The following is a 22518-nucleotide window of genomic DNA, read 5'->3' as shown; positions in this document are numbered from 1 at the left end:
TTGAAACTGAAAAATACCAGAAAAAAATTTGTAGAGACCTCTAGTTGCAACTTCTAAGATCAGTTAGATGCCCCACAGAGACTCCCCATCTGGTACACTGGACCCAAAAAAGCAAATAAAAAAACTCATCTTTTTTTGGATTCCTCACACTCCTAGTTGCAACTACATATAGCAGAAGAGGAGGCCACTTAGCAATGCAGTAACTCTACAAATACACCAGGCTGTTTTGGTAATCCGCAGGAGTGTGACACGGTCAAATTTTGTTTGTGTCTCTGCAACTGAAGAAAAGAGACTGTTTTTGAAAAAAAAATTTATTTGTATGCCATCTGAACATCAGATATACCTGGTGTGTGTTAGCGTGAACCATTTGTACATTTGAAATTCATGGTGCCAAACCCTTCCCCCAGACCAAAATAAAAAACGAAACCCCAGACCCTCCCGGATCACCTCCCCAGAACGCCGGACTGGCTGCGACAAAGACAGAGTTAAAGAAAAGGGAAAGAAGCAGTGGAAGGAACAGAGGGTCGTCAGCCAGTGGAGAGACGGCATGCAAATGCAAACAGAGTCCTTAGTACAGGAGAGTAATGCTACAAACTGAAGGTAAAGAAGCAGGGAGAGGGAGGGAGGAAAGGAAGAGGTTGGCAGCTGGGAAGAAGGCCACACCACCATGTCAGTGACCCAGTAAAGACAACTTCAGCATCCAACAGCAGATGATGCTGGAGCCAACACCCACCTGCCCATCACACCTGCAAGCAGCGCCCAGAGTTCCCTACGCTGATAGGAAGCAGGGGAAGCCAGCCCAACCAGTAATGGTGTGGGTCATGATGCCAGGCCAGGCCCACTCTCTGCCCTACTCCCAGGGTGTCCCCGCAACCCACAGCTCCTGCTTCCTCCAGACACACAACTGCCTGCAAGTTGGCAACTGGGTGACCAGAGGACAAAATCTGGCCCAGGGGCTGCCAGGTGAAGATTTCTAAATGAAGAGCACTCCCCCAGCTGGCGCTGCAGATGTCAGAACACGGCCTCCCCTGTCTCCAGCTTATAGAACTGGCCTGTGTTCAGGCAGGGAAAACTGAAGGATTGTGATGCAAATGTGCTCAGGTATCACGGCAGAGATTGGGGGAGAAATGCTACTCTGCTGTTGGCAACATCCCCCGAGGCAGGTGCCACGAGCAGGCTGGTCCTCAGTCCAAGAAGGGCAACTTTTTGCCTTGCAGATGTCTGGGGGTGGCACAAGTACAGAAGCCCCCGGACAGCCCAGAAACAGCCAGCTGGGAATTCTAAAACACTCCCCTCCCATCCTAAGGAAAAGCAAACCTTATCAGAAGCACAAGTGCTCCACAGTTCTTCCAAATGTGTGAAATTAAGGTCAGCATATTCCTTCCTCTTTTTTTTTTTGGCTGGGGGGAGAGAAATATGCAGTTCAGAACCAGGAAACGTTCAGGATTACTTAAGAGACCAGGGTGGTCCCTTACCCTTTGACAACGGCAGGAAAAAAGAATTCAAGCAGACTCTGGGCGCTAAACACTTCCAAGAACTCAACGGAGCATTTAAGGCCAAGGGAGCCCTTGAAGAGCTCTTCTGTAGTGTCGCTGGCAGAAGGCAGCCAGCGGATTCCATTTTGGCTGCCGGACCTCCTGCACTTTCTAACTGGCTTCTTCACAAGTGATAAAATTCCTGCAAGGAAAGTTCTCATCTAAGAGGAGTTTGGGCAAAACCCACCGGGGCTTTTTGCTGGGCACGTAAGATACTGTAACTGGCCGCAGCCGTCTGCATGCATGCACACGTGCATACAATGGTAGTATGGTACACGGTGTGCAGGTGAGCTGCCTTCTGTGGAGTACTGCATTCCCATGTGCAGCGTTCCTTGGGTGGCTGAATTCCTACCACCGACATACAATTAACACCCCCCCTCCACCCGCAAGAAAATGGGAAGCAATTTTTATTATTTAAAGGTAGCATAAGCCTCTCCTTTTATTCAGGATACTGCCGCTGCTTCCTCCCCTCCCTGCTTTTCCCCACCCGCACCAAAAAAAATCTTTTTCCTTTTTAAAACATTATTTCCCCATCCCAGTACAAAGTTCAGCGGGTGAAGGGTTACATGGAAACTGGAACACACAATTTGTATAGACAGGATGGATCAGATGAGGAAGTTGTAAAACTTTCCAAGTGGAAAAGTAGAGCAAAATGGGGAAGGTGGGGGGAAAACCACCAGTCTTCCAGCCTTTTGTCCCCCCCCCCTCCAAAAAAAGGTTTCACGCACCCACTCTCCAAAGCAACAGGCAACAGTTCCCAACTCTGCAAGAAAGACAGAAAGAAAGATGGAGCGACATCACTTCAATCGAACGGCCCTCCAAGAAGGAACACCGAGAAACCTGCCAGAGCCCACCGGCCGGGCTTGCAGGCGCCCTCACCTATGTCAGTTTCTTGGCTTTGTTGTATAACGAATCCACTACTTTGCTCATATTCTGAATCGTCTCCAGAGCAGCTTCGTAAGTTTTGTCTACAGGTGGTTCATCAAAAATTATCAGGACGCCTTCTCCTTGGTCAAGGATTCCTGGCGAGAAGAGAAAAACCTGGAGTTAAGCTTCTCCGGAATGGGCTTTATCTGCTGTCACTGAAAACGGCATTATCTGCTGTCACTGAAATCAACAAGGCCCATTTCCAAGATAGCAGGACAAGAGACAGACACGGGTGCCACTAGGACCAATCCAGATGGTGGCTTCAGCAACACCTCGCCTTCCTCTTCAGTGAGGACCCAAAGCCATTTACATCATCTCCCCCTGCTACGTTTTAGCCTCACTGTAAGTTTGTGAGGAAGGTTAGGTTGAGAGAGAGACAAAGACTGTAACTCAAGAAGGATACTGACGAGCTAAAACGGGTCCAGAGGAGGGCAACCAAAATGGTCAAAGGTCTGGACTCCATGCCCTACGAGGAGAGACTTAGGGAGCTGGGGATGTTTAGTTTGGAGAAGAGAAGATTAAGATGTGACATGATAGCCCTGTCTAGATATTTGAAGGGATGTCATATTGGTCAGGGAGCAAGCTTGTTTGCTGCTGCTCCAGAGACTAGGACCAGGAGTCATGGGTTCAAGAAGGTGAAGGAAAAGAGATTCCACCCAAACATCAGGAAAAAACTTCCTGACAGTTAGGGCTGATTGACAGTGGAATGCACTACCCTGGAGTGTGGTGGAATCTCTTCCTTTGGAGGTTTTCAAAGAGAGGCTGGATGGCCATCTGTCAGGAGTGCTTTGATTGTGTGCTCCTGCTTGACAGGGGGTTGGACTTGATGGCCCTTCCTTGGGGTCTCTTCCAACTCTACGATTCTACGAAAGGTCCAAAGTCACCCAGCAAGCTTCCGTGACAGAGTGGGGATTCAAACCGAGCCCCTACGCGACACTGGATCTCAACTACCCCCTTCCAGTCGTGCCATGGACTCCTCAGACGTCACCCAACTGTCTTGTGTCGTTTGGCTATTAGGGTGCTCTGAATCATTCTCAAATCTACACTACGATTCAGAAACAACACTGGGACAACCGGTTTGAAGGGCTAAGGGCGGCCAGTCAGTTCCTTCACTGCTGAGCCCACGTTTGGGACGTGAACAGGACTCGCAGGAACCAAGAAAAGCCTCACCGTGGAACTTCTTGTCCAGAATCATCTGCGAGAGTTTCCTTTCCACATCCGCCTGAAACAGAAACAGGAGAGGGTCAGCCTCTTCGCGCTAACCACGGGCCAGCAGATTTTGCTCGCCAGGGATGTTGTGGCTCTACATGGCACACCCCTCCCATGCTTCAGCTGGAACCAAGAGCGAGCCGCCCTTCTCTCCACTGCCCTGAGTCCTTCAGGAGAGCGGGCAGCTAGAAGTATAAAAAATAAAATAAAGGCACTCTAGCCACAAATTGGTTCTAAAGGACTAAACTTTTTCTTATTTCACAGGGAAGATCAATGCATTCCAACACTGGGCTATTCCTAATGCTTTAGCTGTCCTGCCGAAATATCTGTGCAGGTCATTGCTGGAATTTATGGGAAACTTTAATGCAGTTCATGTTTTATCCTTTCAGCCTTGAGAACAGGTGATCTTTCTCTTGAAGAGTGCCAAGAATGATCAGCTCCTTGAAGCGGTTTTTAAACAGAGAGGGTTAGGGTTGAAGGAAAGCCGCCCCATCTACAAGGGCAGAAACCAAAACAGTTCACAATAATGCCTCAGTTTGCAAGAATGCAACCTCCGTCAGCCTGTTTGCACCCCAAGCTCTTACCTTTGACAACTTGATAAGGCCAGATATGTGTTCAATCTGCAAAAGAAGTTGAGAACAGAAGGAAACACGTGTTTTAAAAGAAGCTTTGTTTTTTCAGCAAAGCCAGCCAAACAAAGGTGCCCGAAGCACACAGAAGCACTGTGGGGAGAGGTTGTGGGGAGACATCTGAGACAGCGGCCGATTCTGCACATTGGGCACTGTTAGATGATCATCTGGACTTCCCCCATTCTCCCACTGGTTGCTCCAAGTGCCCAGCTGACCAGATTTGTTTTCTCCCTAATGCAACACAACGCTGTGCTGGAGCGGCCAGCACAAACCCTCAGGGACAATCCATTCAGAGGGCAGGGGAACTTTTTGTACACTCTGATCAACGATGTATGTCACTGTGGAACTTGGCAGGTATGTTGGGTTTTTTTTTTTAACAGTAAGAGTTGCTTAGCAGTGGTGAGCTCCCCCTCACTGACAGTCTGCAAGCAGCGGCTAGATCAGGGGTCTGCAACCTGCAGCTCTCCAGATGTTCATGGACTACAATTCCCATCAGCCCCTGCCAGCATGGCCAATTGGTCCTGCATTGAGCAGGGAGTTGGACGAGATGGCCCCTTTCAACTGTCTGATTCTATGATAAACACAAGAATGATACAGCAGCCACCATTCAAATCACTGAGCAGTTACATCAGTCCAGTCTTATTCTCTTAACTTTCCATTCATCTTCCTCCCCTGACCAACTGCATAGAAAACACCACCCTCAGCAGAGAAACACAAGGGGATAGCCTTATAGCTTTTCACAGAGAATTCACTCTTCTGTCATTATTGAAGTTACATTTTAAAGTACATGCCAAGGCGCCTTGAAGCAATGATAGCCAGTGATCCAAAAACAGCAGTAACTGCTACCAACAACTAGCATTATTCCATGTGTGCTCAATCCTCAATGGGCACAGCTCTGCCAGCAACAGAAGATTGCTGGCTTTCAATATTTAGCTGGGCAATCAAACCATGTGACCACCAGGACCTTCTAGGAGCAGAACTATGGATTTGGATGCTCCAGAAGACGTCCGTACCTGCACTCTGGAGAACGGCTCAATGACCCGGATCAGGTTCTGTTCCAATAAGTTATCGTAAAGTTTGCCCAAATGTGTATTGATGATGGGGTCATCCCTGAGTTCCACTTTATAATCTTTCAGAGCCTGCAGAAGAGAAGAGTGTTGGATTGAATCATCAACACAAGCCAAGGAACGGCCGGCAACCCATCCTGGTCAACAGAGTAACGCTCTCCCCTGGTCTCACCCCTCCCTCCCCCAGCCCCCACCATCCGTGTCTCAGGGGCAGGGCCACGAAGATGCTGCCTTTTACAACCTCTGAAAGTCTATTCCAAGAGAAGAACTTTCACTCCTCGCATGCAATTTAGTCTCCGTGTGCTCCTCACAGGCACGGCAGAACATGACGTAGAGCTCCAGCCACTGAAAATGCTGTTAAAACGCTGAGGTTTCACTAGGCAATGACTATATTTTCAAATCTTACGCGGTCTGGGACCTTCGTACCTAAGGGACCGTCTGGCTCCATATGTCCCACGTCGGTCTCTGCGTTCAGCAGAGGCCAACTTGCTGGAGATTCCCGCCCCCTCCATGATGCGGCTGGCCTCTACCAGGGCCAGGGCTTTCACGGCCCTGGCCCCTGCCTGGTGGAATGCTCTCCCTCCAGCTGTCCGGGCCCTGCGGGACCTAAATGAGTTCCGCAGGGCCTGTAAGACTGAGCTATTCCGCCGGGCCTTTGGGGAGGCCGGCTGCTGATTATGCCCGTTAACAGCTTGGACTCGCTGTTCCCCCTCTCAGAGGAGTTTAAATGGTCATACGCCATCTGTATTTTAAATGGTTAAGAATTTAAGCGCTGCATTTTAATATTTAATATTGTATTTTATCCTTCCACTTGTTTGTATTAATGTTGTAAACCGCCCTGAGCCCCTCAGGGGAGGGCGGTATATAAGTGGAACAAATAAATAAAAATAAATAAATCTAAGCTTTACACTATCAAACTATCAGGGCTAAAAGCTGCATGAAAAAGTACATGTTCCCTAGCTAGTTATGTCTTCCAACGTATGCAGTGCAAGAGCAGGAGCGAGCCCACCTATTATTACACGCCTCGACTGGCTTGATCCTTGGTGGTCTCCATTCCAAATGCTAACGAGGGCAACTCTGCTTAGCTTCCAAGATCTGACAAGGCTGGGCCATCCTGGGCCATCCAGATCAGGACAGAAACACCACACCTACTAACACCTCTATCCACATGACGCTGCAAGACCCAAAGGAGCATTATGTTGCATTAAGTCTCAGGGCTTTTGTAGAGTACTGGACAGCTGAACTCCCATTTAGCAACAGACAGAAGTTCTACCCCTCGTGGTCAGAGCAGACAGTGTGAAATTCCTGAAGGGGCAGTGATGTGAAACAAGGGAAACCAGGGAATCCAAGCCTCTTGCCCCAGCTGCTCCTCCCACAAGGATTCCATCTCAGCCCAGTATGGCTCCCAGAATCGAGTGAGCTAAGCAGACCTGAGCAAATTACGTACCATTGCTACAGCCTCCTTGGATCAGAAACGCCGAGCACCCCCACCCTTCTACTGCTCATAAGGCAGGAACGTAACTTTTCCCATACCGGAAAAATCAATTCCCCATCTGCCGGCTCACCTTTTTGAAGTCATCCAGTGATCGATTCTTACTGGCCTGCGCCACACACTTTAGCGCTTCTGTCTGCAAAGGAAAGAAAAGAATTTGACCACTCCCAGGATTTGATCACTGGGGTGTGGTGTCAGACGCCCTTTATTAACATTAATTATTAATTATTTATTGATAGATGCTCCTGCTATAGTTTTAAAGTTCTGTATTTTAAATTGGGGTTATTCGATTTGTTTTATTATGTTTGTTGTTGTTTGTTGTACACCGCCCTGAGCCCTTCGGGGGTAGGGCGGTTTACCAAATCGAATAAATAAATAAATAAATAAATAAATAAAACAGAGCCAGCGTCAGTGTTATGTTGGGGCACAGCAAATGCATGTTGCGTCTGCTCACACCTTGGATGATGGGGGAAGGAGAGGCAGAGAATCCTTCCGTATTCACACCGGGGGGGGGGGGGGGAATCCTCCAGGCGCCCAAAAGGAAACATGGAAAAGATCCCTGACAAAATGCGGAACGGGCTTTATTTTGATCGGCTCTTACTCAAATCACATAAGCAAACACATGAAACAGCTGCTCCAAGTAAGTGACTTAGTCAAAAGAACTTAGGCAACAGAGAGTATCTGAGCCTTTGCTGAACGAAGCAGACGCTCGCCTGCAAGGCAGCCAAATTCACTCCTGCACTCTTAGTTAGGACTGAAAGACTCTCCAAGGAGAGAAGAGGGCAGCCTTTCCGTACCTGTCTGCCAGCATACCGCAGGGCAAGCTTCCCGCTCACAAGCGCCTGAACATCCTCAGGCCTACGGAGAAATCACAAAACAAGAAACGTTGCTTCATCTTGGCCACTGAACAGCCTGTATTCATGACACCCACAACATTAGCCACACTCCTCCCCGACTTTGCATTCTGGCCCAGCCTTAAGTGCATTAATCAAAGGATTCTCTTGCAAATGTCAGACACCGTCCAAGACCACCTCAGCCCAAAATGCACAAGGAGGAAAAGTCCTGGACAAACTCCGATACAGGATACTAGTGTGGAGCCACGCCCATCCCGTTCCACCGGGTGAGAGAGAACCGATCTCTGTCCCGAGAAGCTCATGAAGTGGGTCGTGAGGAAGACGAAGGGAAGGGCAAAGGGAAGGGGGCAAATGACAAACTTCAGCCAGGGATGGTCCAGCATCAAAGGGCCCCCAGAAAAGGTTCTGGAGATGGACCTGAAGGACGCAAGAGAGTTGGGATGACTCAGTTCTGGGGCATCAGGGGCAGCAAAGGAAAGGTAGGGGCATCGCTTAAAGAACGGGAGACCTTTGGGGTCACTGAAGGCCATGGAGCTGGAGGACAGAAACAGAGGCCTGGGACACAACGATCTAGAGGAGCAAGGCTGTGACAAGCTTTCCTGGTAAAGACAGGGAGTCTGTGCAGGGCCTGGGCTCAGACGGGAAGCAGGGCAGGGAGTGAAGAAAATGAGCAGTTCTTATCATTATCTACATTAGATTTTAAGGGTGAATTGACATTATATTTAATTTTTTGTATTTGATAGTTTACAGAAACGATGCATTTGACAGAGTTTATTGCTTCAGTGTACTGCTGCTCCAGAGACCAGGACACGGAGTCATGGGTTCAAGGTGCAGGAAAAGAGATTCCACCTAAACATTAGGGAGAACTTCATGACAGTCAGGGCTGTTAAAGACAGTGGAATCTGCTGCTTCTGGAGAGTGGTGGAGTCTCCTTCTTGGGAGGTTTTTAAACAGAGGCTGGATGGCCACCTGTCGGGAGTGCTTTGATGTTGTGTCCCTGCCTGGCAGGGGGTTGGACCGGATGGCCCTTGGGGGTTCTTCCAACTCTATGATTCTATATGCCACAATCCTTGCATAAGTAGCCACATCAACCCCTCACCAAGGAAAACAGTTCCTTCCTGCACATAAAGTGTTAGGGGCTGAAGGCTACTGGTGGAGAGGCTTCCACCGCCTCCTTCCGCAGAGGGAATGCCCCACATCTCTGGGGAAGGAAGCCAGGAAATGGCTTTCCACTCTCTCAGCAGAGCTAGTCAAAAGGACCTGCACCTGGAAGGGGTGGGTGTTGCAAAATGTTTAGAAATGCACTCATTGAGGAGGCTGGGAGCCCTGAATCCAGAAGATTCTTCGCTCTCCTGAGGACTTGCATTCTTGCCAATGAAGGGGAGCCCGGCCTCGCCTCCAAGGGCAGCAGCTTTGGAGGTTCGGTTCTCAACCAGTAAAATTCTACATGGGAGGGGTCTGGAGGAGACTTGCACCTGTCGAAAGGAAAGGCAAATATTCTGCTCATCTTCGGCACTAAGACCCTTTAACTCTTTCTCTTCTTTTTGACAGATGTTAACAATCCAATATCTCCTGCGTCAAGAACTCCCAGGTTGTAGCAGGTGCTCTGCCTGAGGGAGGGGGGGAGGGACCAGAAGGCCGGGGCTAAAACTCTTGCATTCCCTCCGCAGTAATACTGGCCACGTACAAGTTGAGCATGATCTTGCACAGCAACATGTACTTCAGTGCCGTGATGGCTTTGGGGCTGTCGATGGAGTCGTAGCCCTCAAACGCCTCGTAGAAATAAGAGTAGGCCGTCTTCCAGTCTTTCTCCTCCGCAGCATGGATGATGCCTGTCGGGAACAGGAGACAGACAAAAAGCAGGTCTGGAGTTATGACTATTGCAGGCCCACCCGCAGGACGCGAGGCACAGCCAGCTGTCCACCCTCCAGTGAGAACTGTTTCCATCTTGACCGGCTGTCCTTGACAAGGGCAGAGTGTCCTCAGTTTTGTTCTCAGACTGGCAGAATGACCTGTCCAATGAGACGAGGGCCCTGTAGGACTTGACAGTTCTGCTGGGCCTGTAATGTTTCAGTTCAGTTTTATTACGGCCATTAGGCCAGCAAAAAAGAGCAGAGAAGAACAAGAAAAAGGAGGAACAACAAACAAAAGAACAATCGAATTTGCACTGAAATCCACGAAACAGAAATCCACACAAAAAATATCATCAGCTTGTAGCATTCTTACGGTCACCCTCATGTGGTCTGGCTCTTGGTCCCAACATGGTTCTTCTCTTACTATATGCCAGCATACAAAATTTAGCTACCTGCTGAGATATAAGAGAAACTCGGTCTTCCAGCAAAATTCTCACAAGAACTGAGTCGGAATTAACTCTAGTTAAATTTCTGTACTGGATAAACAGTGGATGAATTAACGCCTCCCTTTCCCCTTTATGGAGTTCACAATGCAATAAAATATGTAATACAGAGTCCACTTCCCGAGTTACAAACACATAGTCTCCTATGTCGTGGGATTTTTTGAAATCTGCCCATTAGATTGGCTGATGGAAAAGCGTCAAAACGGGCCCTTGAAAAGGCCCAGCGGCATTTCGTAGATGTTATATTGGACAGGTAAGGGGCAGCCGAGATACCTGTCCAAGATTTTAATAGTTTATATAACGCCCGGTAACAAGGAGAAATCTGTTTGCATTTCAATATCATTGAGCCGTTGATAGACCAAGGCTGTTGCTCTGCAATGATCCAGTTCCAATAATTGTACAGGATCCAAACCACAATGTGTAAGTTTAAGTGTTATTTTTCTAGCCAGCTTGGATATGGTGTTGCTGCCAGAAGCAAAGGCAATAAACCCATGGGATGGGAGAGGACTTTAAGCCAGTATTTGATAATAAGCCTCCAAAAGGTTGTCTCAACTTTAACCAACCCTGCTTCTTGTCTTAAAACTACATTAGCTGTACATTTAGGAGTGTTAAAAGAGATCTACGGAAGGTGGATAGGACTCTCTCTAATAGAGTGAAATCCGAAATTATTGCCAAAGGGGCTCCATAGGTGAGTTGTGCCAGGGATTTAGCTTCAAATAATCTAATTGCCGCTGGAATAAATCCACCCCCTTGTGATCGAAAATATCTTAGGATTGCCTGTGAGCTCCTTTGTGCTGTGTGTATGGCTGTTTGTATATGGGCTGAGGGTTTTCCGTTGTACTGGAAAACCACACCTAGGTATTTGAAACACTTTATTTGTTCAATCTGATGACCTAACAACTGCCATTTCAGTTTCTTAAATTTGGCATTAAAATGCACTATCTTGGTCTTTGTGTAGTTGATACTTAGCTGTTCCTCTGTGCATATCTGAGCAAATATCTTCAGCGCTCTTTTTAGCCCCACTCTTGTCAATGATAATACAACAGCATCATCGGCATACATGAGAATGGCTATACTCTTATCAGCGGTAAGGATAGGTGCATGGGTATCTTTCTTATGAAACCCTGTTATTAATGTGTTAACATAAAAGTTAAACAAATGGGGTGCTAGAAGGCACCCTTGCCTTACACCTTTCTGAGTAGAGATGGGCGCCGGCTGGGCCTGTAAGAAAGAATTATTCCACCAGCCCTGAGGTTGATGGCAGCCAACAGAGAAGGTCTCCCCACTTCTGGCACCTTGTTTTACCTTATTCCTTTGTCCCTGTTTGTATTTTAATGGTATTTATTACTGCAAGCCATCCTGAGTCCATAAAGTACATGCACCCTATAAATCCATAAATAAATAACAGCAGCAAAGGATCATTTCTAAATTTTGGGTTTTATTACAGAATACAAACACAATGGAAAAAACTCAGATGACCGGTCATCTGACCCACAACCGCATGCCTGGTCTCTAACTAAAGCATCTCTGACAAGCTTCTTCCAAAACTCTCTGAGGAGAGACACCCTCAGGTGGTTCCCATATTACATGTCTGTTTGACATTCTTGTTCTAAAATTTGGCTGAGAAGTTTTTAAGGCCACAGATAAGCAAGCACGGAAGCGCCACCTCCTAGTTTTCGGACATGCATTGCCTCACCGTCTATCATAACAAGAGTCACTGGCGAAACATAAACATAAACCAGCAAACGGACACAAATGTGGCACATCAGCACAGCCTACCTGACTGCATGTCCAGGGCTGCCTGCAGTTTGGGTGGGCAATAGATGGCGTTGGCTGTGGTTCGAGCAGAGGTTAATGCTGCTCTGGCTTTTGGCAGGTTGCTCAAGGCATGATAGGTCTTGCTCTCTAGCAGCTGGACTTCCACTAGCAGGGCCTTGTCGTCCATCTTCTTCAACTCCCGCAAAAGCTGTGACCCTAGTAAGAAGAAATACACTGCAGCCAGCCATGCGAAAAACCCTTACTTCTCTTCCACTGGATTCTTAAAACAGGCTGTCCTGATCTTGGCTATGAAACCAAAAATGCAATTAAGGTACAGAGAATCAGCACGGCATACTGGCTGATAGAGGGTTCACTTCTAGAGCTGGCACCCAGCTTTCTGTCCAGCAACAAAGTGACCTTGGGTCACTCCTTCTGTCTCATCACCAAGGAGAGACATTCCCCCCCACCCCCCGAGTGGCTGGCGCTGCTCTTCCAGACAGACAAGTGCTCAGTTGACTACATTTAGCAATGCAGAAACATTAAAATAATCCTTTTTATGCCCAGTCTTATACTGGGTCTCACCATAATTCTCCTCCTGATGGGAGCAGGGTATGGTCATCTGTCTCCCCCGCCCCACCCTTCCCAAGCTGCCCTGGCAATCCAAATCCTATTGCTGCCATTAACTACTTGGGGTAGAGATAAGGAGGCCCAGCTACAATCCTTTCTAGCTGAGGGAGAAGAGCCAGGTTTCTCTGGAAAGCGATTGTGTGGTTTGGAGTGGGCTGGTTAGTTTGGAGTGGGCTGGTTAGGGAGCAGCAGTGGCGTGGGAGGTTAAGAGCTCGTGTATCTAATCTGGAGGAACCGGGTTTGATTCCCAGCTCTGCCGCCTGAGCTGTGGAGGCTTATCTGGGGAATTCAGATTAGCCTGGGCACTCCCACAGATGCCAGCTGGGTGACCTTGGGCTAGTCACAGCGTCTCGGAGCTCTCTCAGCCCCACCCACCTCACAGGGTGTTTGTTGTGAGGGGGGGAAGGGCAAGGAGATTGTCAGCCCCTTTGAGTCTCCTGCAGGAGAGAAAGGGGGGATATAAATCCAAACTCTTCTTCTTCTTCTTCTTCTTCTAGTTATTTGCTTTCTGTATTGGTAGAGGAGTTTTGGTGGGGGTTTTCCAGTTCTGCCAAGAATTGTCTGGCGGCCTATTTTACCTGAACCGCTGTTTTTGAATAAGGGCTTTAATTAAAACAGAAGAGCTAATCTGAACAGTTTGGCAAGTCCTAACAAATCCTATCTGGATTAATAAAGAACCCGGCCTGGCCTGGACAACCCTTCTGCTACTGGTGACGGATGGGAAAGCACTCATGAGGTCAGGCCTCCAGGAAGGTACCCACCTGGTGAAGGGGCAGGCCGACCTTTCCAGCCAAGCACCTGGCAAACTGAAAATGGAAGCAGACCCTGCCCAGTTTTCCCAGATCCTAATATTTCGCATTTGAAGCAATAAAGAAGTTCCATCAATGGTGCTAAATGGCCACTTCCCATGAATGGACATCGCAATGTTGCAACGGTTCAATAACCATGCTTGTGCAAAACCAGTCTGGGGCTGCGGAAAGCTGTTTCTTATTCTTCCCAATCTTAACAGAAGAAAGTACAGAAACCAAGTTGTGACCTGCTTTAGAAACGTAATGCCCTGGAAATCCTCTACCCCAAGGTCTTTCCCCAATGTTTTCAAGACTGAAAAGCTTGGGAGAGAACTAAAACATTCCTGTGAAATATCTTCTCTTTTTGAGCAAGTGAAACGCTTTTTACGCACTTAAAATGGGCAGTGTGAAAACCTCTGAAGTGTCAGATAACATTAATTACAGCTGAACATCATCTTACCTAATTGCAGTGCCTCCTGGTACCTTTTAGTGTCAAAGTACAAAGACACCAGCCTGGCCTAGAACAAAGAAAGTGCAAAAAAATGAATTTTAATTACAGCTAAAATCCCAGTCGGTGTCCCCTGACCATCCAGCCCAGGCTAGCCGATCCATCTTAGATGAGAGACCATCAAAGCTCAGGGTTGCTTCGCACAGGCAAATAATAGCAAACCATCTCTGTTCGTCTCTTGCCTTGGAAATCCTACGGAGTCACCATCTGGCTGCACGTGACACGCACGGAAGTACTTTTAGGAACCAGCCTTGAAGTAGATGCTACTCGAGGCAAATAACACGCGAGACCCCTGCCAGGAAACGCTTCCCGGGAGCGCAAGAGAGACGGCCGTCAGCAAACACCACGTACGGCTCTGCCGCGAAAAAGTGGGAGGGGGAAGCTGCTCTTTGCACAGGGAAATGGATCTCAGAGACGAGAGCCCAAAGATGCCCGAAGCACCAACTGCTGATCATCTTGCCTGGAGTCAAGAAAGCCAGACGCAGAAGACCGCGGTCTACTTCTGCCACACCAACAACCCCCTCTCCACGACTTCTTACACCAAATAGCCGGCCAATCTCTCAAGAAGAAAGGGCATGAACAAGTGTTTCTCCTGACCAAGAAAAGCCTGCTCCAGTCATGATACTTCTATTCTTGTTGCAAGCACACAGGGAGAGGGACTGTCCACCTTAAACACCCTCAGGACATGCAAAGGGGCCGGTGTGTTGGAAAGTCCTTACAGCTGTCCCTTCCACATCACTGGGGGTAAGGGCGCAATACCCCCCACGATCTGGAAAACCAAACATTTTTGGCCCTCCCAAAGAGTGGATCAAAGAGGTCAAAGCAACACCTGCAGCGTTTTTTCAGTATGCAGCATCAGAGCGGCTATTGATAAGCTGCCTCCAGGTGGAAGCGACCAGTGGGCTGCAGGTGAGAGTCTGGCGCCAATCTGCGATCAGTCAAAAATGTGATGTGGAAGGGACTGTAGTACAGAAGTGTCAGGCCCAAAGAAATACTTGGGAGACTGTGTCAGCAATAACCAGATGGTGCAATAGAACCAAACAGCAACCAGCAGAGTAGGCATACTGACCCACCTGATCGGCTGGCAGATTTCCAAATCCAGGTAAAGAGAGGCCAGCATGCACAGCTTAGCGGCACAAGAGGCCACACAACCGGACACTTGGAATGCTACTTTTAAACTGTACCTCCAGAGCTTGGCGCAGGAACGTCCTCTTCTCTGATTTGGCCCACTCAATGCATTCAAGACACAAGTCAACCTTAGAGAAAGAAAACACCATCACACCTTTCCTCAAGGTCAGCGACTACCCCTGCCCCTGCCCCACCCTCAGAAGGCCATCCTTGAGGCAGCCCTCTGACTGCTGGACACGGCCCACTGGGCCTGATTTGCCTGGAGAGCCACTGCCAGGTGCTGATGCATTTTGGACGTGGTCAGCCTGTTCCCAAACATGAGTGGCCTCACCTCTTGTCCAGTTGCTGCCTCCATGTCCAGGAACAAGTCCAGCAGGGACCGAACCAGACGAGCTGCCTTCGCTTTGCTGATGGAGTTCAAGAACGGGCGCACGTACTTCAGGAGCCCTCCGAGCTCTGCGTCAGAGACAAAGGAGTCAGCCGGTGTGCCTCACGCACAGCGTCCAGTGAAGAGAAGGCCCCAGGGGACCCAGGTGAAATTTCGGAGATGGCCAACCCCAGGGCAGGAGGAAGGCTCCATCATGGAGCAGAGCCAGAATGATCGAACAGCCATATAAATACAATACAATAATTGTACAAAGCGTTTTAAAATTCCAGGCTCATCAATAACCGTTCACTTGTTAAGCTGGTTGGCAAATGAGCGTCTTCACCATTAACAAAAGGGGGAGCAAATCCTCACTATGGCAAACCTCACACAGAAAGACACAAAGGAATGGTAAGGATACACCAGTAGAATTTAAACCCATGACGAGCGTGACCAGGGGCCTGGGGACCAAGCCCTGCTAGGAAAGGCCAAGGGACCTGGGAACGTTCAGTCTGGAGAAGAGGAGGCCTGAGGGGGACATGATTGTTCTCTTTACGCGTTTGAAGGACTGTCACTTAGAAATTGGCAGGGAGCATTCCTGTGGCCAGCAGAAGACAGGACTCGCAATAATAGGTTTAAATTACGGGGGGGGGGGGGGGGTGCAGGCTAGATATCAGGGGAAATTTTATATAGGAAGAATAGTTCAGCAGTGGACTTCCCTGCCTACAGATGTGGGGACCTCTCACTCACTGGGGGGGGGGGGGGGCGTCTTCAAACACTGTCAGGGATGCTCCAGGCTGATCCTGTGTGGAGCAGGAGGTTGGACTAGATGGCCTGTATGGCCCCTTTCATCTCTATAATTCTAAGTCCCTTGAACAAGGCTCTGAATGGCCCTGCAAGAGTCCTGGCAGAATAAAAGAACCTTGATACCTGCGCACACAGTGGAGGCCCCTTATTCCCTTATGCAGGGAATGCAAATGTGAATCACTCCCTGGACTGAAAAACTCCACCCACAACACAATACAATCAACCACACCTTTGCATAGCAAGTTCCACCCAAACACTTACTGATTGGTTCCCCATCCTGGGACATGGACAATATATACCCCACTAAAAACATTCCCTTCTCACTGGACACAGTGTATAACAGACTTCTCTCTGAAGATGCCAGCCACAGATGCAGGCGAAACGTTAGGAACAAGATCTACCAGACCACGGCCACACAGCCCGGAAAACCCACCACAACAAGACAGTCATGAACCCGGCAAAGCAAATAGGATATAATAGGCAGCACTGAAACCTGGTGGGACGACTCTCATGATTGGAATGTAACAATTGAGGGGTATAACCTATTTCAGAAAAAGAGACCAACTAGGAAAGGAGGAGCAGCCTTATACGTCAAGGATTATTACACCTGTGAGCAGGTCCATGACTTAAATCCTGGAAGCCAGGTTGAGAGCATCCGAGTAAAAATTAAGGGGGAAAACAAACACCACTGATGTCACTGTGGGGGTCTCCTACAGACCCAAATCAGATTGAAGAGTTGGATGATGCCTTCCTGGAACAGATGATCAAACTTTCAGAAAGGAGAGACATAATAGTAACGGGAGATTTCAATTATCCTGATCTTTACTGGGGGTCAAAATCTTCCAATATTATAAGGTCCAACAAATTCTTCACAGTCCACAGATAAAGGGAATTATCTTTCATTCTAAATTGATTCCCAAGGTGAGACTTTGTGAGATTTTTTTCCTGATTCTCCAACATTAAAAGATTGGCTGAATCCGAAAGTGTTCTGCAGAACAAATAATGTCTTCCATAAGGTATAATTCTGTATTCAGGGAGCCCCGAAAATGGAATGCAACTAAACAATGTCTCCTGGGTAGCGGTGAATGCACTAGATTACTAATTCTCAAAATGTACGGAAGTGCACAGGAGTGAAAGCAGCGTGCCTTCGGTCCTTTCCACTCACTGCCCTGCCAGACAACTGCATGTGATGAACGGTGTAGGTACTCTGACCAGGAGCATCACCACAGGAATACCACCAGGTGATCCAACGCTGCAGAGGTATCTCCATTCTTTCTGCAAAAGTATATTCTTTTGCTTGTGATATGTTGTCAACTAAATTGGTCTATGAGGGACCTGTAGATGAACAGAAAGTCTGCCTTGGGTTGTGGGGTGGAGAGAACAGGATTTGAACTAGATGCCTTTTTGGTCCAGAGCCAGACCAGTGGAGGGGCAAGGCGAAGCTTCGTGAGCTGGGGACATGCAGCACAGCAAAGGTTTACGCTCTCGTCTTTTGCTTCGGAGACATGGATAGGAGATGCACTTAGTTTTTTAACACTTACCTTCTGCTTGCCCGGTCTTGGCGAGAAGACTCCCCAGCTCCAAGATGCTCTGCTCCTTGACCTGCACGGCCTCTTCATCGTTCTCTTGGACATCCCGCTTCACTACAAAGATAAGGGTTTGGGGGGGAAAGTCAGAACTGGACGGCATTTTGACTAAAGAAAAGCAACATCCATCAAATCACAGACGGCTCATGTATTACCCCATTCTTTCTAAAATTAGCCTGCTTCTGGAGGATCAGAAGCACCTTTGGAAAACAGCATTCAGCATTAAACGGAGCAAGACACATGGAATTAGGACCAGGGATCCTTGACAAGGAACATGCGGAGCCAGTTTTCAGCAATTACATTTACAAGATGTTTTATGTAACTCAGCCAGTTTGGCAGAGCCCTGTCACTGTGAATGCCGGTGAAAATAAACCTCCTTCACTCCCTTGCGTGTCACTGGATAATGGAAATAAGATATTACAGTTAGAGCTTCCCAACGCTAGGAAGAGTGGGCAGGTCATCAGTTTTAAAAGCTCTGCATGAAAGGGGAGACCAAAAACCCAGGACTATTCAGAATCATCTACACTCCTGCTTTGTGTGGTACAGGGTTTTTTTTACTTGTGGGGCACATCTATCAGTAAACTAGATGTTAACCAAAGACTACACAGTTTGCCTTTCAAGCATAAAAGACAGGCTTGAACAACACCAGGAACCAGTTTTGAACATTCAGTTGTCACAAATGAACAGTTCATTATGACAACTTGTAGTTTTGTTTACACATTCAGGAGACACATCCCATGAAGGAGAAGTCACCATTTCTGGCAAAAGCAATACTTCTCAAGACACCTTGCTTAGTAAGTGTCACAGAAACGACGGCACCTAGGATGAATCACACAGAGCTAGAGAGACACATTGTGATTCATGTATCTGTAAAGTGCTGCCAAGTCACCAGCAACTTATGCCAACCTAGGGTTTTCAAAGCGGGAGACTAACAGTGGTGGTTTGCCACCGCCTTCCTTTGCATAGCAACCCTGGATTCCCTTAGTGGTCTCCCATCCATGTACTAGCCAGGACCAAGTCTGCCTAGATTCTGAGATCTGATGAGATCAATCTAGCCTGAGCCACCCAGGCCAGGGCATGATTATTCATGAATGATCTACAATACTCTCGCTAACACAATAGCTCAGGATGGTACAGTTAAGTATTCCACACAGCACAGAAAGTAAGTCATGTCAGCCAAGAGAGAACCTATCTTTGCGAGTAAAGCGGGCTCACCTCAAAGCATTCCAGACTTGCCCGTCAACAACACCAGAAATGCACAAGACGCTTCAGCAGGTCAAGTGCTGGAGCCAACGGCCTCCCTTGTCCTCCAGACAATTGGGCCAGAAGTTACAGGATCAGGGATGCTCTTGTCCGGGGGCCCTCACAGCACAGTCATTCTCCCCATGACATCCAATGAGCCAGTTTGCTGCAGTGGTGGATTAGGATCTGAGACATCCAGATTCGAATTTCCCACTTTGCCACATACACTGAACGACCTTCGTGGTGGGGAGGGTGGTTCCACCCCCTCAGTCTAGCCTACCTGATAGGGTTGTTGTCTGGAGAAAATTGAGCAGGAAAGAATGTCAGAAAGCTGATTTGGGTCCCCACTGAGAACCAAGGCAGACTATAGATGAAGTGTAATAAATATGCCACTCAGGCAAAGACCTCTCAAGCCAGCTTTCTTCTGCTGAGGCGAGAGAGAAAACAGAACACTTTGCCCCATTGAATATGGCACACAAAGACGTGAATCTAAGTCCAGAACAAAACAAGTGGATAAAATAAAATGGGGGAAGGAGAAAAACCCACTAAGAGCAGTCCAAACAGAGGTTTTTAAGTCCCAGGTTATAATACCGAAGTCTTTCTGGAGTATCCACTTCCCAAAACATTTTTTAAAACACTCCAGCTCTTGGGATATTTCAAGCATCATATACGGTTCAAACGCTTCTGATTACATTTCCGACTCAGCCGATCAGTTTACAACTGTTCAGTATGCTGGCCCACCTCAGCAACCATCAGCAAATTTAAACCACAACTTATTTGATGAGAGCATCCACAAGATATATGCCCTATATGATGTCAGGCATCAGTCAACAAACTCAGCAAGATAGCTGCCCTTACCAGCTAGCACAGCAGCCCCTGCTGCACACAACAGAGAGATATGTTGTAGCTCATCGCTAGTCTATACCTGAACATAACTGCACTTAAAAGCACAGAAGGGAGCAGCCAAGATCTCACAACACTTCTGTCAGGTCAGCCACCAAGCTCAGATTCTACACTCCAACATACCTTTGGTAAAAAAAAAATGGTGAGGGCATTTTATTGCTCAAAGTAGCAAAAGAGACCACATCACTGCTGCTTATCTTTTCCTCCCAGGAGCAAACCAAGCCCAACTCTCTCCCACCAGGCTTTCTCATCAGACCTTTCTCAGGACTTCCACTCATTGCTTTCCCTCCCTTTTAAGCAAAGGGGATAGCAGAAGACCCAGCAGCCAACCTAGGAACTGCAGGATAGGTTTTTGACGTGCCAAGGTAAGGGAGGACCAAAATGGTGGTGGTGACAGAGAAGCCTCCAGCTTCTCCACTGGAGCCTACTGCCTCCACCTTCTACAGAAATTGGCAACCAGGCCTGGATTGAAAACCCCAAGCGTGGCCACCTTTCCTATCGTAGACTTTTCAGTTTCAAAAAGAAAGAAACTGAGAACATGATATTGGTTTATAAAAGTATTCAGGGGAGGGAGAAAGTGGGTTGACAAGAGCTTTGACCCTCCACCCCATAATACCAGAGCTCAGGAATGCCCACTGAGGCTGGTGGGCAATAGATTCACGGCAAGGGGCAAAACGGGGGACGCAGCAAGGATCACAAGCACAGTCGGCCTCGAAAGGGCGATTATTAGGAGCATTCACACAAAAGAGATGCAGCAGCGGCTACGAGCCACGGGGACGAAGGGGCAGCCTCCACACCCGCAGGCAGCCGGCCTCTGAGCGCTAGTGCCGGGGGGCTGGCTTTCTCAGGCTTCAGAAGGCAGGCAGGGTCGGGGCCTCGCTGGCACTGGGGTGGGGGGTGGGGGGTGGGGGGGGACCGCCCAGGGCCACTATGCAGAGGTGGGCGATGGACAGCCAGTCCTCTACGGCTCTTGCCTTGAAAGCCCCACTGGGTGGCCAGAAGCCACCTTCCACTCGATGACACGCGCAGGAGGCCTGGCCGGTGGATGCGCTGGCTCTGATCCTGCGAGCAAGCTGGCAGGTGGCCGTGTGAAGAGGGCGGCTGGCGAGACCCGGCAGGGCTCTGCTGGCGCTTCTCCCAGGGCAGGAGGCGTCTGGGCTGGCCGGCTCCAGCAGGGCAACCCCGGCGTCCTTGTAGGGAGCCTCTCGGTCCCAGGGACGGGAGGCGGGCCGAGCGGGCGGAATGCCTGTTCGGCCCAGCAGGGCGCCCAGGAGTCACCGAGAGTGGCTGCCAGGCCGGGCCCCGGGGCTAACCTCGCCTGCTTCCCGCCGCGGGAGTCCGGGCCAGGCGGCCCGCTCGACTCCTGGGCCGCGGCAGCCAGGGCGCCCCGGACAAACCCGCCGTAGGTCCAGCAGCAGTAGCAGTAGCAGCCAAGGTCAGTCCAGCCGAGGCGCCCTCCGCTCCCCGGGCCCGGCCAGGCGCCTGCCTGCCCCTCCGCGGCGGGGCCGCCTCACCGATGGAGTGGAGGATGCCGATGGAGGCCTCGCGGTCGGTGCTGAGCAGGGACTGGGCTCGCTGGAACTCCAAGCCCGCTGCGGCCGCCATCTTTAAAAAAAAAGGACCCAAAACTCGCTCACTCACGCCGGGCGGAACCACAGGGCCCCACTTCCGCCGGAAGCCGCTCCCTCTTTCCCGCGCTCTATGGTCCAAGAGACGGCAGTACACGTACGCTGGTCGCAAAGGCTGCTGGGAAATGTAGTCTTGGTGGCGCAGCATCCGAGGGAGGGCGATTGCCGTTGCTCGGAGGCCACGTGGGGAGGCAGGACGAGGGGTTCAGTCCAATACAGAGAGGCAGACATAGGGTCAAAGTCTTTCATGGCCGGAGTCACTGGGGCGCATGTTCCAGCAGCCTTCTCTCCTGACGTTTCGCCTGCATCTGTCATCTTCAGGGCCAAATGCAGATCCTCTGAAGATGCTGCCGGCCACAGATGCAGGCGAAACGTCAGGAGAGAAGGCTACTGGAACCCGGAAACCCCACAGCGCCCCAAATACACACATGCATGCATGCATTACATACGCTACACCTAAAGTGATTTACAGCAACGTGGAACCCATATTGACACCAGTAAATAGCTCATTAAAAGATTCTCAAAGAAGTTCTCAATGAGGTCCGGATCTGGACATAAAGGAATGGTGTCTATTATTCTCTCTCTTTTCTGGCATTGCTGGGGGGTAACCAGGAGGGAAGGGGGCTTTCTGTCTGGTTGTGAGCTCTGTTTGGGGTCGGGATGAGGAGGGGCTTCAGTGGGGGTGTAATGCCACAGAGCCCGTCTTTCACAGCTGCAGCCTGCAGACCAGTTGTAATCTCAGCATATCTTCAGCCAGCAGCTGGAGGTTGGTTATTCTAGCTGTCAGTGGACAGGGGACCAATATGATTGGCTTCCTGTTGTTTGTGTGACCATATATACAAAGTAATTGAATGAATTAATGGGGATAGGCCGGGATCCAACTCTCCTTGTGGATACACTCTGTCTTTCCATTAGCTATTCCTTGAGTTCCTCTCCAAGCATCTATTTCTGATAACCTGTTTGAAGTAACGCATTGCTGAAAGGCCCGTGTGCATAACTGACAGTTTTTGTTAGAATTCCAGTTTCCATGGTGATGTCTTTTTTTTTTTGCAGATGCTTCCATTATAATGCTTGCTACATCCAGAATATTTTTTAAATGATATTGGGAAA

At 49.0% G+C, this 22518-nt stretch overlaps 1 protein-coding gene across 1 annotated transcript; it reads right to left on the bottom strand.

The window, feature by feature from the left end:
• Positions 1-293: 293 nt before the first annotated feature.
• PSMD11 (proteasome 26S subunit, non-ATPase 11) lies at positions 294-21433 on the bottom strand. Its single transcript, XM_048517542.1, has 14 exons — positions 21295-21433; positions 17591-17692; positions 15210-15334; positions 14935-15006; positions 13703-13760; positions 11849-12043; positions 9401-9545; positions 7657-7717; positions 6933-6995; positions 5314-5439; positions 4256-4291; positions 3633-3684; positions 2415-2557; positions 294-2298 (listed from the first exon to the last, which is right to left on the bottom strand). Exons 1-13 carry the CDS (start codon positions 21383-21385, stop codon positions 2415-2417), a joined length of 1269 nt encoding a protein of 422 aa, XP_048373499.1. The 5' UTR covers positions 21386-21433; the 3' UTR covers positions 294-2298.
• Between the last annotated feature and the right edge of the window lie 1085 nt (positions 21434-22518).

This window comes from Sphaerodactylus townsendi, linkage group LG15, assembly GCF_021028975.2.
Source record: "Sphaerodactylus townsendi isolate TG3544 linkage group LG15, MPM_Stown_v2.3, whole genome shotgun sequence".
Taxonomy (NCBI): Eukaryota; Metazoa; Chordata; class Lepidosauria; order Squamata; family Sphaerodactylidae; genus Sphaerodactylus; species Sphaerodactylus townsendi.
This window is presented reverse-complemented; position numbering and strand designations above follow the sequence as displayed.